The 16,507-nt window shown below is 40.9% G+C and overlaps 1 protein-coding gene across 1 annotated transcript in view; it reads left to right on the forward strand.

Annotated features, from left to right (window-relative positions):
* The first annotated feature begins 11,326 nt into the window (after positions 1 to 11,326).
* IRAG2 (inositol 1,4,5-triphosphate receptor associated 2) overlaps positions 11,327 to 16,507 on the forward strand; it is a 39,161-nt gene continuing 33,980 nt past the window's right edge. The window contains exons 1-6 of the mRNA XM_059817040.1: positions 11,327 to 11,936; positions 12,740 to 12,850; positions 13,626 to 13,806; positions 14,027 to 14,103; positions 14,183 to 14,261; positions 15,239 to 15,397. Of these exons, the coding sequence (XP_059673023.1) occupies positions 11,342 to 11,936; positions 12,740 to 12,850; positions 13,626 to 13,806; positions 14,027 to 14,103; positions 14,183 to 14,261; positions 15,239 to 15,397 (1,202 nt within the window). The 5' untranslated portion in view covers positions 11,327 to 11,341. The remainder of the gene's footprint in view (positions 11,937 to 12,739; positions 12,851 to 13,625; positions 13,807 to 14,026; positions 14,104 to 14,182; positions 14,262 to 15,238; positions 15,398 to 16,507) is intronic.

A 16,507-nucleotide genomic window follows, 5' to 3' on the forward strand; every position in this document is an offset into this window, starting at 1 on the left:
ACTTAGTTCAGTGGCAAATCTTCAGTCTTCTTTTCTTGGGATAATGTGTCACAAGATCTCCTACAGTTTTGGGGGTCCCTTTTTAAATCTTCGGAGTGAAGGTACCCTCCCCTTCTCTGTCAGGGCGGAGGAGTCTAAAGGGATCTCTTGTCAGCCCTGTAGATGGTGAAGTAGAAGGTCTGATGACTCCTGAGGGAAACCTGTAGTCTTGCAGAAAGTCAGAAAATGATTGAAAGATGGATACACTTGGAGATGCACCCCATTAGCCAGGTGAATACCTTCTGAATACATCAGCATCAGCCCTGTGCATTTGCAATACATCACCTTCTTGCTAGATGATCGATAACCACAGCCAGAAGCAGGTTTTAATATGCATGATGAGTGTTTAGCTAGGATAATCTAACATATATCAGATTGCTATCCATTGTGGGAGTTGGAAAAGTTAGTAAATTACTCTCCAGTCATAACATGCCAACATCAAGAAAAAGGTGACTTATCCAGTGTCGCTAGCTTGAGGTTATTCCTAGTGTATATTTAGAGGATGCAGTTTCTTGTTCGATTCCCTAACGATCTCTTGCATCTAGTTTTTTCATACACAAGTAAAAATACAAAGCTGAATTAAAAAAAATACCCAACCCCTAATAGTCAGAAACACTCTTCTGTCTCATGGATTGGTTGGAGTAAAAGCCCAGATCGTGGGCTTGAATAGGTCAAGCAGTGGAGCAGTAAACAGAAAAAAGGCAGGAAGCAGGAATCAGAGAAGTCGTTTCCATAAGCTGCTTCTAAGTGATTGTTGGACTCATCACAGTCATGGACAGTGGGTTTGGTCCTCAGGCAAAGAGGTAATCATGCCTGATGCCTAGCCTTGCTGGTTCTGTAGCTAGAGTTTTTATCTCTCCTCCTTCATTTTTTCCTTTGTGAAATGGGAGAGGGAAGCAGAAGGGGAAGCAAAGCAAACAGGGAGCTAGGAATTTGCTGATTAGAAGATTGGCCAATAGAAAGTTCACTGTGGCAGCCTTACAAACAGCACCAGCCTGTGCTGTAACAAAAACACAGGTCAACCTGTATGTGTGACAAACATATACTCATGTATGTGGGGTCTGAGTGGGGAGTGTGCATATAGGCACTGCTAAGGCTTGGTATGAGCTTTTCCCTGACATGATGTGTCTGTGGAGGCTGCTCTGAAGCACACTGTTAGTGAAGGTGCAATTGCTCTCCTGCTTTTGGGGGGATATTGCTCTGTTCCCAGCTCATGCAAGACAGAATTGTTCATTGAATATACAGAACTGGCATTAGCTGCAGCTCACTCTGGCACAGATGCAAGAAATGAGAGGGAAGTTCAGGTTTTGGCCTTATGCAGGTCTTGTGATGGCTGGGAGCTGCTATTATACCTCTATCCTTTTAAAAAGGCCATGCCATGATGCACTCTAGCTGGGAGAAGAGATTCTACTTGCATCTACTTCAATGTGAAGTTTACATTTTCCCTGCTCTTTTCCACTTGCTCTGACAGATCAGAGACATTTCTTGATAATGTTTAACCCTTAGCCTTAGAAGGGGGCTGTGCATTGCATCCAGGAGACATTTAACAAGCAGAGACTTGGAAAAGATAAAGCTACTCACCTATTCCCTTCTGGTGTGACCTCAGAGCCTCTCTTTATGCATGGACCACCGGGCCAGAATCAAAACATACAACCAAGTCTGTGAAAATTAACCCCTTACCTTTGGTATTGGTCAATGTAAAGTATATTCTCTTCACAATGGTTCTCCTTGTCGTAGAAAACACTTATTTTCAGTGTTTGGCACTGAAAATAAGCCCTGGTTCTCTTGCCACTGGAATGAGACAAGTTAACACAAAACAAACTGTGAAAACAACCAGCTCAGCCCCTTCTGTTGGAACTGGTGAGAAGGGGAAGAGAATGGGAGGCATGGAGAAAGATTTATGTTGTTACCACACTGTAGAAAGACAACTTCAGCTTTTCTTACCTTTTGACCACTTTGCAAAGTCTGAGCTGCTCTGAGTTGGTGTTGGTGTCTCTTCTGAACTTGGCTGTATTGCCAGAGACCCACTCACCTCCTTGTGGAGACTGGGGCTTGTTGGAGGCTGCCTGGAGGGCAGCAGGGAGCTGAACTGGACAGGTCAAAACCTGAACTGGTTTATTGTGGGGTCAAGTGACCATCAGCTCAAGAGCAAATGCAGGGCCTTGACAGCATCCTCTTAAATTAAATGGTTTTAATGTTGTACCATCAGATGTCTCAATGGCACTAAGCTGTCTAAAAGTGAAGTGTTTTGTTTCAACCAGTAGCAAGAGACAGGCCACCTTGCCCAAACACCATCCAAGGCACCTGAAACACGCATATGGGACTGCCAGCTGTGACACAGGGCCTGCAAGAGACCCAAGACTTGTGGAGAAGCAGCTAAGGGCAGGCAGGATCCCGAGGGCACCTAGAATGTCACTAATTGCTTTTGACTAGGAACTGAATCACTTCTACAGAGTGGAGGGAAACAGGACTTCAAAGAGCACCCTCTGGTCACCGAGTGTAGAGCATTAAAAGAGCAGGACTGAATCCTCCTCTGGAGATGTCTCTGTCTCTTCATTGGCTCCAGACAGCATTTTACACAGACAACATCAGGTGAAATGAACCCAATCCCAAATTGAATTTCCATAATTTTTTTTTCCAAAAGGTTTCTATTTTTCCTTTAAATTCTCTGTGCCTTTGTGACTTAGGGGCCTAAATCCATTTATTTTTACTATGATCCGCGATTCTAAGTTGCTTTGGCATTTCAAAAAAAATCTATTTCAAAACCACCACCCTGGAAATTTGTAAGAAGTCTGCATGCAGAACAAAGAACTCCAGGTTTGTCAATTCCACTTTAGTGATTAAAATTTAAAAGACTCTTCCTCTCCCTTCATAGCTCTTTCTAGTCATGATCCTATGAGAAGGTGGTCATCTCACTCTTCCCAGAAATCTAACCACTTCTAAGATGGCATATGGGACATGATTTATTTGCAAACAGCAACAGGAGGCAATACTTTGGGAAGGAAATGCATGTACTGAGAGTGTTTACATTCGCAAAAATACATGTGGATGTGTATGGGCATATGTAAGCTTGTACTCCTGAAAAATGAAGCAGCCTATAATTGGGTTATGGATCATAACACACTAAAAAACTACAGCACTTTAGGATGATGAGCTGTACATGAAACACTCATTGTCAATCCTGCCATTTCTCAGCTGATTCACATAAATGAGGAAGTGGCTTTGGCATGTAATCAATACCCTAAGTGAGGGAAGTAGAGTGAAGCTTGCTGTAGCAGCAGGACCTCTTATTAGAAAGAACATAACCTATTCTTATTCTTAAAGATGATCTAAAGGGCAGAGACTGCTTAGACTGCTTAGACTGACTGTAAATGATAAAAAGCCAATTTCTGGGATTGAAGTTCAGTGCTGAGGTGGATGAAAAAGTTCTCGTGTGGTGGAGTTTTACCTAGTAGGGTCAAACACACATCACTGACTTGCATCACGACTGTGTATTTACCCAAATCTTTCCCTAAAACTACAGGCTACAGTCACTGTGCCTGTCTATTTTTAAACTCTTGGTAAGGACACCAGTGATCCGTTGCTTGCTCTTGAGTAAAAGGTGTAGCTGTTGTGTGTAGGTGGCCAGTAGGTATGTCAGCAAATATGGTATTCTGACAGTGTCAGGGTATAAATCTCTTGAGTTTTATGACCTTTGTCTCTTGTGCATATTCTCATTTCCTTTGTGCTTTCCTGCTTGTTTGTTAACTCTGTGGGAAATACATCTCACCTCTGTCTGGCATCTGAACAGCACCTAGCACGGTGTAGTTCTGGCTTGTACATGCTAGCCATAGCATCTTAAAAGGCTGTGAACTATCATGGCAGAATCTGCAAAGTAGGAAATTGCAAACAAAGAATTTTGTGTTTAATTTGCAGTAAGGGGATTTAAGTTAGATAGTAAGGTAAGCTTTCTAACAGTAGCACAGTGAAATATAAATAGATTGCCTTGGAAGGATGTGGATCTATCATCACTGAGAAACTCAGAGAATAGATTAGCCAACCCCTTCTTAGGACTCATTGGTTAACTGATCTTGTCCAGAAATGTGGTGATGAACCGTATGACCTCTTAACATCTTTTAGGCCTCTTTTTTGTGTTTCTGTGATCTTTCAAAGCTGACTCTGGACTTTAACCCCATACATCCCACTCAGACTAGGGGGAACTTTTGTCCAAGTTCTGTGTAAACATCACAGAAAGAGGTATTACTTCTGAAGTTCAGTGAACCATAGGATGGTACAACTTTTTTTTCAGTAACAGACAAGTCTGGGGCAAACACCAGGAAAAAAAGACCAGCTGAAAAACAGTTTTCTCCAGTTTGCAAGCTGGAAAAGAGACCTGGCCATCTAAGTATATGCATTTACAAAGTACGTTAGTAGAAGCTGTACAGGTCTTTAGACAGGCAGATACTACTGAATGTATCTTGCAGAACATACCTTTCTATAATGACGGAAGCACCAAAGGCCAAGGAGTCATCTGACCTTTTCTTCCACCCCCACGAACTTGGCAAAGAGGATTTTTGTCTTTGTCAAGAAGCTACCTAGTGGGCTACAAACTATGCTGAGCATTACACATGCAGTCATCTCCTCTTGGCTGAGCCGTATGTTTGTCACACAGTGTCACCCATGGAGCTGGGCAAGAAATACATGCTGCTGCTGAGCAGCTGGATGCCTGCATTTCGTTGTAAAGAGTGGACAGAATTGGGAGAGAGGAAAAAAGGCAGGTTACACTGAGAGGCTGCATGATAACCAGACAGTCAGGTGTCAGAGACTGAAACAGCCTGCTCCGTGTTCTTGACAAAGTGCCCAAACTCTGCGAGCATGGTCCATAAAATGTACAGCCTCTTGGGCTGGTTTTCCTCACCCATGCATACCACGAGGGATGGGGAGGGTTTGATACATTTATATAGAAACGCACATATTTATATGCAAAATACGTAACTTATGTAAAGGAAAATGTTGTTAAAGGCCAAACAGGAAACCCTGGGGAGTATTTTCAAGGCAAACCAAGTAACTTAGGAACTCTGCTGCATTAACATTTGTTAAACCTTGAAAACATTTGTCCTCAATATTTGCCCATGCATACTGAACATGAGGTACACTTTACCCTTGAATAGCATGTATTTTAATTCCACCATGCAGAGAACAAGAATCCTACTAAAATAAGAGTATTTTTTTTTGTGTTACACTGTTGTAACAACAAATATCATTGCTGTTTGAAACAAAGCTTGGTTCTAGAGGTAGAAGTCCAATTTAAGGGAGAATAAATAGCTCTACCTGATGCACCGGATTATCAGAACTGACAGACATTTCAGATGTTCCCAAAGTGGGTGGGAAACTACTTCAACCAGGTCTGTCAGTGCTTACCTGTCTCAGCCCACAGGGAAGCTCTAAGCAATACACGGTGTAGCGCAGCAAAGATGGGCTGTGAGCCACATGTACTTGAAGTGCACACCAGGCAAATGGAGAATGGTGGGAATTTTTTGCTGCTGGATCCCCCACATCACTGAATCACGGTCTCACCGCAAGTTACAAGTATTTCTTTTTGAAGAGCACAAAACCCACAAGCCGATTCAATTGTTACATGAGTCTGTGATTCTACCTGTCCTGAAGGAATACAAAGGAAAGGACCTGCTATTTTTTTTTAAATTAGAAATTTTATTGTGAATTTTGTGTTACCAGAGTTTGTACTCAAGCAGAGTAATTAACAGCTTAGCTGTTACGCAGTTACACTTAACTCTTCACAAAGTCCCGTGGCATTTGTCATCTGAAGCAATGTGAGGAGGAGGCAGACTATGTCATTGAGAATTTTATGAGCGTATCCAGGCACCTAGTTTATATCTCAGACCTTGTGAATGAAGCACTGCTTCCTGTGCCCCTACTTTTCTCTCCATGTCTCCCAGTTTAGTTTGCAAGGTCTACAGGTGTGGTGGTGCACTCCTTTCCCCTCCCTCCTGGGCCTCTCTGTGATCTCAGAAAATCCAGCTAGGCCCTGACCTTTGTTGGGCAGTTAAGCATCCCTTGACCATTCCAGGAACTCTTACATAGTTAAAGCAGGAAACGGCACTGACTGTACCAGGCGCTCCTGTTACCTGACCAGAGGCGGGTAATGAGAACAAGAAGAATGGGATGATCCATCATCCCCTAACAGCCCTGGAACACTCCTTATCAGGATTATAACCCAAGTGGAACAACACCATGTTTACAGAAATCCCATCATTTTACTAATGACTAAAGCCACTCATCTTGCGAACCTATAAAGAGTGGTCCCAAGCGTGACCCCTTGAGCTCTCCTGGACCGCAGCAGGCTGTGACCAGCATCTCCCTTTGAGCGGGACGCCTCTCAGAGTTTTTCGCAAACTGTCCAGTTTGTGAAATTTTGGAGGACCACGACCTGGGCTAAACTCGCTCCTCCCTGAGACTCAACCCTGGCCCATTGAGGAATGCCGAGACATTTGAAGTGAGTATTTTAACAGAACTCGAGGGGAATTTTTAACAGGTACCTTTGTATATATCCATAGCTTTATGTCTCTCTGTGTGTGTGTGAATCAATCTGTAATCAAGCTATTGTTGTGATTAGCTCACTTTGTAAATCTTAAAACGAATCCATGATTAAGTGTTGCTAATGAATGAACATCAAATTGCTGCTAAATACACATAATCCTTTAGATAAAACCCGTTGACCAAGTCTGGGATGAGGATTAGACCTAGCCACACCTAGACTCCTCTCTGAGAAGGAGTTTAGAAAGAAAGGGGGTCTATTCTGAACCTCATGACTCAACAGGAGGATTTCCTTATCCCTTGTATCCTCTCTTTTCCTTAGACATAAACTATTGACCAAGTCTGAGACTAAGTCTGGATTCAGCCACATCTGAACTCCTCTTTGAGAAGTTCAGAAAGCAAGGGACTTCATTCTGAACCTCATGACTCAATGGGAGGGTCTTCCCTATTCTTTACCCCTTTTGTTTCTCCAGTGTCTATGTATAAATCATTCTGAGATGATTCTAATTTGATTTTCCTTTGTATCTTTTCATAAATAGTAGAGTGAACCTTGCCATTGAATTCTGTCAAGTCGCATTTTTATAAACTTCTATTAAAATAGCTTTTACCAATAACCTTGACGGTGATTCTTTAAGCAGCCTCAACCACTCATTTGCAACAATACGCAAGGGTCGTTTGCTCCTGCCTCTGCTCACTGCCTACTATGCTAGCTGTACAGCAGCATAAATAACATTGTCACCTGGAGGAGCCTCCCTGAGTAGAGATCACTTGTTCCTGTCAAGGTATGAAAAAATAGGGGTGCTGTTTTTATGTTGGAGGTTTTATCCTCAAACCAATAATTTAAAAATCTTCCCATACACATAAATCTCTCAAAGAAAAGAGAAGACATCCTCATCTGGATTGGTTTGATCTCAGAAATGTTACCTTTATATTATTATCAGCTTTACTCCTGGAAGAAAGAGTCTCTAGTCAAAAAAACCCATCTGATTATCAAACCAGAACTGGTTGCATCAGCTCCATGGACTTTAGTAATGCTGCTGGGTGACAGTGCCAAGTTTTCACTTTTATTTAACAGTTTTCCCACAAAACAGGGAACAGCAATGTCAGCTCACTTCCACATTTTGGGTTTTAATCACAAAGCACCTGTGAGAGCACTTCTTACTTTTTTTCCAGGAGTGCTGAAATAGCCTGTGGTAAATTGGGAGGTGTCATTTCTCCAAGTGTTTGGAGAAGTCTGATGGGCTGTGCAGTGAGTAGGTACCGGGTAGGCAGTAGTATTCCCTCAACAACATTATTCTATTTCCAGTTTTTTGTACAGCATATATCTAAAGATCCACAGTGTTAAAATGCAAATCTTGTTTGAGAATTTAATACTAAAAAGAGGACTTGGTTAACAGTCCTAATGACAAAACTCTTTTTTTTGCTCACAGAACCAAGTGCAGAGCAGACAGTCATGCAGAGACTCTTTAACACACCGTCAGCCCAAGACATTTCAACTTTTGCCTTCCTTTAAAAAGTGGTAAGAGCTATGAAATTTATACAGTTTCTGGATTCACTGCTCAAATTGTCGCAGGGGAAACTAGGAGAGATCTGCTCCTGTCTGAAAGTTTGCAGTAGGTGGGAAAAGGAAGAAAGAACTGCTAATAGAAGTGAGAAACATCCCAGGTACCTGAGTTCAGACACAGCAGTGAGCTGTATCATTGTTTTTCTCACTGGTTTAAAAATAAGGGTAGGATAGCAGGGAGACTTCAGGATGCCTTGAAATTCCAGGCAATTCATTTAACAGCTGCAGGAGAGCCGTGAGAAAACAAGTAGAAGGGCTAGAAGGCTGGAGACTGATGGTTGATTTGCACCTCATGGCAGCTCATTGCCCCTCTCAGCCTGATTGCTGAGTGGCAGGCAGCAACAGGTGTACCTTGTAAAGCTGATTTTCCACCAAATGAGCCCTCTGCTAATTTGAGTACCAAAGTTCATTCAGCTAGTCCTCCTCAGAGGAACAGCTAAAATACCTTTTGTTATCCTGTGTTATCACTACCGGAGAGGACTAGAAGGTATTTTTCCATATGCTATTGTAAGTATAAGGTTTTGGACTGGTTTGTTTTTGGTTTTTTTTATGGGGAGTTACAAGCAATATTTAAAAACACATTGTAGTTAAAAGGGCTAATATTCTTTAATGGAGGGGTCACTTGTATCTGCTTGAAGGTTCTTGTGCACTTAGAGAATATACTTGAATCTAACTGTAATGTTTTTAAGTTTTTCTTTGGAAAGACATTCTGTATCTTTAATATAGGATACTGCTTCAAATTCCTGGCATTTATTTTTAAGGAGTAAATCTTTTAAATCAGCCATAATAATAAAAAGCAGTCTCTTCTCTAGAATTATTCTGAGACTTTTACTAATGTTATTATTTTTTTTTTTTTAAGTTTTCCTGTGGCTAAAGACATGTTCATTAAGGTAAATGTTACTACTTAGAGAAACAACAGTAGAAAAATAAATTTGGAGATCTTGACTCTGCATATATAAAATGGAGCTGCTGGCTTGTAGAAAGCTTGTAGTAAACCAATTTAAGTAAAATATTGAGTATTTATGTCTATTGCAATCTAGATTAATAAATACTTACATGTGATTTTTCCTCTTTGCTTCACAAGATTATACAAGTGGCAACTCTTATGTTAAATGCTAGTGAAGCATGTTGCTGTTTTTGAGAAAAGAACTATTTTTTCTACTTAAAAGAAAAGCAGGGACCTAAATTCTTGGGGCAGTTGCTTCATTTTATTTCTTGATGCACAGTTTGAGTAAAAAGGCATAGTTCAGTGAAGTCTATATCCTTCTGGGGGCAAGTTGGTTTTTGTACTATGCAGGGGAAAATCCCTTCAGGGTCAAAGAGTCTGCTGTTCTGCCCCTGCAGGCAACCACGTCAGTCCCTGTCACATGCACATACCACCTCGTGCGCTCTAGTTATAAAGCGACTGTTTAATTTTCCTCTCCTGCTACCCCTAACAGAACTCTGATCTGTAATGGTACTATTCAGCTAGGCTGGCTACAACTATAACCCAGCCTTGGACAATCTGAGGTCTGGTGTTGCTGGTCATGTAGGTTATGCAGTTAACATACACTGGACTCTTGACTGCGTCCCTGCTTCTTACTTCAATGCAAGTTTTGGGTTTTGCGTGTGTTTTGGGTTTTGTTTTTTAACATTGTATGTAATCTTCTCGAGAGAAGCAATACAGTATATTTTCAGAGTTGATGAGTGGAAAGTGATAGTGTGGTGGAAGCTGCAATATTGGGTGCAAAATATCGCTTAAAATCCGATTCTTGGGAGCTTTGGCTAGCTTTATCTGGTGCATATTTTTATGAATAATATATCTCTTATAATGATCTAAATGTCATAGTTAACTTCCAATAGCATTGCTTGTTTCCCTCTTGTTTCTTTCCAATGACAAAGATTCAGTCAAGCTGCCGATGGCTGTCACAGAGCTCTGTTCAAGTCTGATAACATTCATTGAGTTATGCTGGCTGTTGGATGGTGTTTCTCAGTGCTGATGTTTCAGCAGATGCTCTTTTCTGGGGTGAGGAACTGTGAGTGAAGTCCACAGTGGGGTAGTGTCAAATGAAAGCTCCCAACTACTCAGTTCAGAGGAGAAGGTTGCAAATCTCAAGGTAGAGGCAGATATCTCACTTGAAACGTGGCTTTATGCCTGCAAAACACACCTTCCATACCTTGGTCCCCACACGCATGCTTATCTTATTGGAAATATCTAGTCTCCTGACAATATTTAAAAAGATAATAAAAATACAAATAGAGCTGAAGTGCTTCTGTAGGGTATGTTTCTTGGGTAATTCCCTGTGTCGTAGTGTGACAGCTGTAGTTGTGGCTAATTAGTATAAGAAACAACTGGGGTTTGGTTTTTTGTTCTGGTAGGCTCATTGAAATGCTGAAACTCTTGTTGCACTCGCTTTTCCCACATCCCCCAAGCCAGTACCCACAAAGAGAAAACCCAGAAAGGCAGCCTAATATTTTCCTGAAAGTAAACTTCATTTAAATCTTGGCTTCTGAAACCTGTCATGAGATGGTATCGAGAAAGCTGCAGGCTCAGAATACTTCAACTGACTTGTGTAGCTCTAGCTGCAGGGTTTGGCTGGGAGGCTACTGAAAGAGATCAGAAACTGTCTATAGCTGTAGGAGATACCTTCAGTAAATAGCTGGACAGTTGCTGCTATTAGACCTGAGCAAAAAGCCATGGAACCAGGGGAGGAAGTACCTGCTACAAATGCAAACAGAAGTAATAGTTACAAAAGTTGTGTGAGGTTTTTGTTTCTTTTTAATGAACACTTTTTATGTAAAAAAGAAATACCCAATTTGGGATAAGCTGGTCTGAGTAATATTGCTTAGTGCTTCCTTTAATCTAAAAAGATAGTCAACTGCTAGGTTGCAGGGAGTTCTTCAGCTCTTATTTCCCCTTGCCCCCATCCCTGATGTGGTTATTGTATTTATAAGAATAAGCAGTGAGATTTCAGAAAGTCTTTCTTCCCCACCTTTTCCAAATCAACATCACTTCTAGTTCCCTGGAGAACTAAACATCATGACTGAAGTTTTCTGTCACAGATGGTATGTGGACCAAGGATTTTTAAATCACTTGATACCAAAGCTCCAAGTTGTCTGCTGAAAGGAAAAATTGGCACAAAGGATATGTGTATGTTGATCATCCTGACTGTTATATCTTGCCCCTATTCTTTCCAGGTACTTGGCAAAAAAGGCGAATTTATAATGTCTTCAGATCGTGGAGCTAACAAACGGCATCATAACCCAGTGGACAGTATATGCAGAAAGATCAAATCTATCCAAATGATGGACCAAGTCTCTAACCCTGCTTTGCAGATACCAAAATTTCAGTCCCGGAACTTTGACAGCCCACAGTGCAATATCAAAAAAAATCTAGAAGAAATACTGAAGAAAAGAACTTTTAGAAGTCATGATAGTACTGGTCCGCACTTAATCAGTCCCAGCAATGACAGTGTTTTCTCTGCAGACTTGCAGTTGCTGTCACCTTGTCTCGGGCGCATCTCTGACCCCTGTTCTGCAAATGCTACGTATTCAATCATTAAAAGTGAAGAGAGATCCAGCAACTCATGGATGCCAGTATGCTCCATGGAGAATAGTTCTCCATCCTACTTCAGATCCAGAGAGGCAAATACCCAGAACAAACTGTGTGCTTTATCAAATGGTGAATCTAAAGGTGTGCTTCGTGAACAAAAGTATCTTACGTCAAGTCCAAATTTATATTTCTTCACATCTGATAAAAAGTCAGAAAGTGCTGTGATCCAATCTCCTGTGCCAAAGAGATTATCTTTGAGTGAAAGAGGTAAAATTCCTGGGCAAGAAAACCTCTCCCAATCAAAAATCCTAGACATCCAAATATTCCACCTACATAGATGACATTTTATTTACTACTTAAGGTAGTAACAATATGTTTTATAATCACTCAAATTCAATAAGACTGCAAAAGAGCTGAGTAAAATCTTAAATTCACTTTAATATTTTTTTAAAGGAAAATTAAAAAGTGAGGAAGTAATAAGTCACGTCAAAAACTTTTCCAAACTTGCCAATTCCTTTTTGTGGATAAGAGATATGGCTCTTAATTTAATCTGCCTTTAATATAAAAAGATATGAATTTGGGTGTGGCTTTTTGTTTGGATTTTTTTGGTTTTTTTTAAAGGATTGCTTTCTTAATAACTTAATCAGACCATGGTGATTTCTCTAAAATATATCTGGAGGGGGAGAGAAAACTAGCTGGACTCTTAAAATGTTCTGGTTTATATGTTTACTTCATGCTAAAGAATAGCTGGAGTTGCCAAAAACGCATGTGTAGAAGTAGATGCGTATGTAAAGCAGTTCCCAACACGGAGGCTCCAGCTATGAAGAGTTCCTGGTGTTATCTGGCAGTAAAAGCTCTGTTTTTACTGGGGGGTGGGGGTGGAAGCTGGTTGGTCATTTTTGGGGGGGTTTTTTAATCATCCTTAAAAAAAAAAAAAAAGTGTCATTCAAGCTGTGGTATGCTAGGTGTGCTCGTGCTATTGCAAACATAATATTGTAGTTAGAAGCTGTGGTGCATGAAACTTACTATGAGCAAATAAAGATGGACAATAACAAATTTATTCTTCATAGGATGGAAGCAGTCCCTGGGGTACAAATCTGACAATATGTATGATGTGAGCTTGATCTGTGAAGAAGACCTACTGACCACTATCTTCTGTGCATGTGACATAGAGCATACAGGTTTGTCAGTGGCTTTTCATTGATCTGTTTTATTCTCCTCTCAACAAACTTTCAAGGCTGAGATTGTGTTATGATTCCTGAGACATGTGAATCTGTGATATGCTTAGGCTGACTAGCTCCCTTAGCTGGGTGGCTGTACGTGTGGCAGATGCAGAATAAATGTCTGTGCCTCTTTTGCATGGTGCCTGTCTCTTCCCTCCTCCTCCTTCCTTCCCCTGCACCCTCCCCGCCCACCCTCCCCCCCCAGCTGATCTTTGCTGTATTTTAGCACAGAGGAAGTAGAGGAGCACCATGCTTCTAGCAATCAACCTTGTCGGGAATGACCATTTACTTCTCTAAGGCTTTTTCCTGTTAGAAAAGAGAACTTTGGGAAACTTCAGAACAAGAGATAATTCCTCCAAGTTCCATATCAAACATGACTAAAAGCGGTCAAGAAAGGAGTTGTCTAGCAGAGTAAGATAATGTCAGTCACAGGGTTTGCCCAATTTGATGAGAGACCTGAAAGTAGTAGTATAGCAAATGTGTTGAGTTTGTTTTTCTTAAACTGTTGTAGTAAACTGGACTTTCACACTTCTGTATTAGAAAAATCAAACAAAAGGTCTAAATTATTCCCTTACAGGTCACACTAGAACTGCAGGGATCAGTGGCTTGTCTACAGCTCTTGAGGGCAATTGAATACACATTAGTGCAGATCAGTTGCATGCCCTTATACAGCTTTTTATAATGGCCTACTAGATTTCAGAGTCTGGCTCATGGACACCTGTATCTATTTTAGGAAAAGTAGCAGTTTCCAAGATAGTTGATTATTTGAGACATACAACTAGTCGGGGATCGGAAGATAGTGGCCTTGAAGAGCTGTGCAACATGCTTGACCCAGATCAAAAAGACGTCTCCGTGGACCTGGAAACATATCACGCCATCATGAAAGAGTGGATCGAAGACTGTAAGAGAAAATGGTAATAGCTCTTTATCAATGTATCTCATAAAAGCTTCTGTGAAAACAGGAGAGTAGAAAGTTCTCCTGTAGCTTGAGCCTTCCATACTCTGGAACAAAGATGGTATCAGGATACTGTGACCACGGTGTGGGTTTTGGCTGAAAGCTTTTAAATGTTACAAAGTTGTTAAGCGTTCTAGTTTCGTACTGATTTTGTGACTCTTGATGCTTCCTTGTTTCAGGGAAGATGGTGCCACCGAGAAACCAACAGCAAGCATGGAAGACTGGGAAGTTAAAGTGCATGCAAACACCTCTGAAGGTGCAGACCATTTTATTCTGTTTTTATTCAGGAAAACTCCACTTTCTTACTTTATAACCAAAACCCCCACCTCTTTCAGCAAAAAAGATGCATGTCCAGATGAATGTTACATCAGGAAGCTTGGAGGCCTTTGGGGGTGATGTGTCTAAAGGAGACATGTAAGTCCATTTAAGCAATTCTTTCTCAGAATTTAGTACTCCTAGCTTTGAATTACTTGAGACCATTTCCCAGAACCACTGTTTCGGAAAACTATCTTGGCAGAGTTTCCAATGCTGACCTTAGTCTGCACTAGCTCTTGATGCTATGACGTTCTTCCTCGTAGCTTCTGCTCAAACTTAAAAACACACTAGTAACTTTCTACTGATATCTTGGTACTTCTGTGTCCACTTGCATTTTTACTCTCTTGTGGTCAAAGTTTTGCCATGTGTTTCTCTTTCTTTTTAAACTGGTTTATTTCCTCCTCCAAGTTCTTAGGTGTATGACAATAGAAGACATTATGTTCTGAAAATCTGGTCCTTGGTTTTGTTTGGTGTTTTATTTTTTATAGTCATGACTCTGACTTGGATTCTGTTAATAGCAAAGCACTTAAACACCAGAAATTTCAAAGATAACTTTCGCATTTTATGCATAGTCAAAAATCTTAAGATCTGCCTTATGATGCTTCCCTATCATTTCTTAGTATCTCAAAGAGGTGATTCTTGTTCAAGTTTCAGTTGAAAGTGTAAGTGGGGGCTGGTTTAGGGGAAAAGAAAGGATCCAGAAGTTGTGGAGTTAATACAAAAGTATTAGTGGTGGCCTAAGAGGTGATTAGCAGAGGCTTAAGATACTGTCATGCAGACATCCAGATGTGGCACTTGTCTGGTAGCATACTTCAATTGCAGGGAGTATGTGTTTAAAAAAAAAAAAGTGCTTAAAAACAAAACAGTTCCTGGTGTCCTTAGAATTACAGAACTGATCTGAAGATGGTCCGATATCTCTGTGCAGACCAAATAACTGTACACTGCAGTGTTAAAAGTCCTCTGTGGGCTCTCCTTTCACCTCTCTAATCAGTGCAGCACAGTATCAGGATTTTTAAAAAGTCTAAATTGGATCACATCACCTTTCTCAGTCTTTCCTGGTTTTGTTACTGGAACAGGGAGACTTCTGACTTGATAACCTGTGTTGCGGACCTGCAGTACAACAACCAGAAGCTTCAGGAAGAGAACAACAAGCTGAAGCTCACACTGGAAGCTGTGGATGAGACCAACAATAAGCTATTGGTGGATAATGAAGATCTACGTCAACAAATAAAAAGGTGGGAGACCCTGATGGCACCAGGTCTACAGTGTAATGGCCATGGGTAGACCTATCTTCTTCCAAGTGGTCCAGCCTTGCTTTATGCTTTTAGCCTCACCAGTGCTTCATGACAGCAACTTTCTTGACTTAATGCAGTATCTGTAAGGTTTATCCCTCTTACCTGATTGCTCTGCTCTGTACCTCCTGGTTCTTATAAATTCAGTCATTCATCTTATAGCTTGGCTCTTACAGCATGAGGTGCTGCGGGTGCATACTGGCAAAGTCTTAGGATAAAGCAAAATCAAACAAACAATATTTTTTTTAAATTAAAAAAAAAAAGACTTAATATTACCAAGAGAACAGCCAAATGCTGGAAGACTTCCAATCCTAGACCACACGCTTGCTGCCAAGCAGAGGGGAAATGAGCACGTAAGAGCTATTTTGCTAGTCCCTTGAGGAACTAAAGTGAGTTTTCTCACTAGCTTAGTATTGCTGCAGCCTGGGGACCTATCAATGCCACAAGTATGAGCCTATTTTTACAATGAGTTCATAATGCTCATCTGACCCATTTAATTCAAATATAGTTATGTCAACTGCCAAACCATTCCCAGTATCTTCTGGGGGGATTAAGACAAGAGTCCTGCAGCATAACTAGCATGGGATATGTGCCCTCATGTTAGACAATGTGCTCTGGGATGCTCTGCAGCCTAGAGCAAGCCAGGAAAAGGGCTTTGCCCCATTTGTTAAATATACATTGTTTGGGGTATCGTATCAGGGTAAGAAAATGATGCATAGCTTATCCTTGAAAACTGAACTGAAATGGTTTCCTTAACTGCTAACAATTAAGTATTGTAAAGATCTTAAGTATTGTAAAGAGCTTATGTGCTCACGTAACCTGATATATTTGACCATAACAAGCTAGATTGTTAGGTGGGATGCAAACAAAAGCATGAAATCTTGGATGCTATGTTTGCCTGGGCTTTCATCCCTTACTGTGAGAGTGGAAGGGGGTGATAAATAGAGGGTAAGTCCATGAGCCTTTACTTACTGGACAAAAATGATGGGCTTAAACTTGATTGTTGCTCTTCTTTTAAGTATCTGTGCCAAAGAAGTTGTCCCTGGTGGCTTC

Source organism: Gavia stellata, chromosome 4 (genome assembly GCF_030936135.1).
Source record: "Gavia stellata isolate bGavSte3 chromosome 4, bGavSte3.hap2, whole genome shotgun sequence".
NCBI classification, from domain to species: Eukaryota; Metazoa; Chordata; class Aves; order Gaviiformes; family Gaviidae; genus Gavia; species Gavia stellata.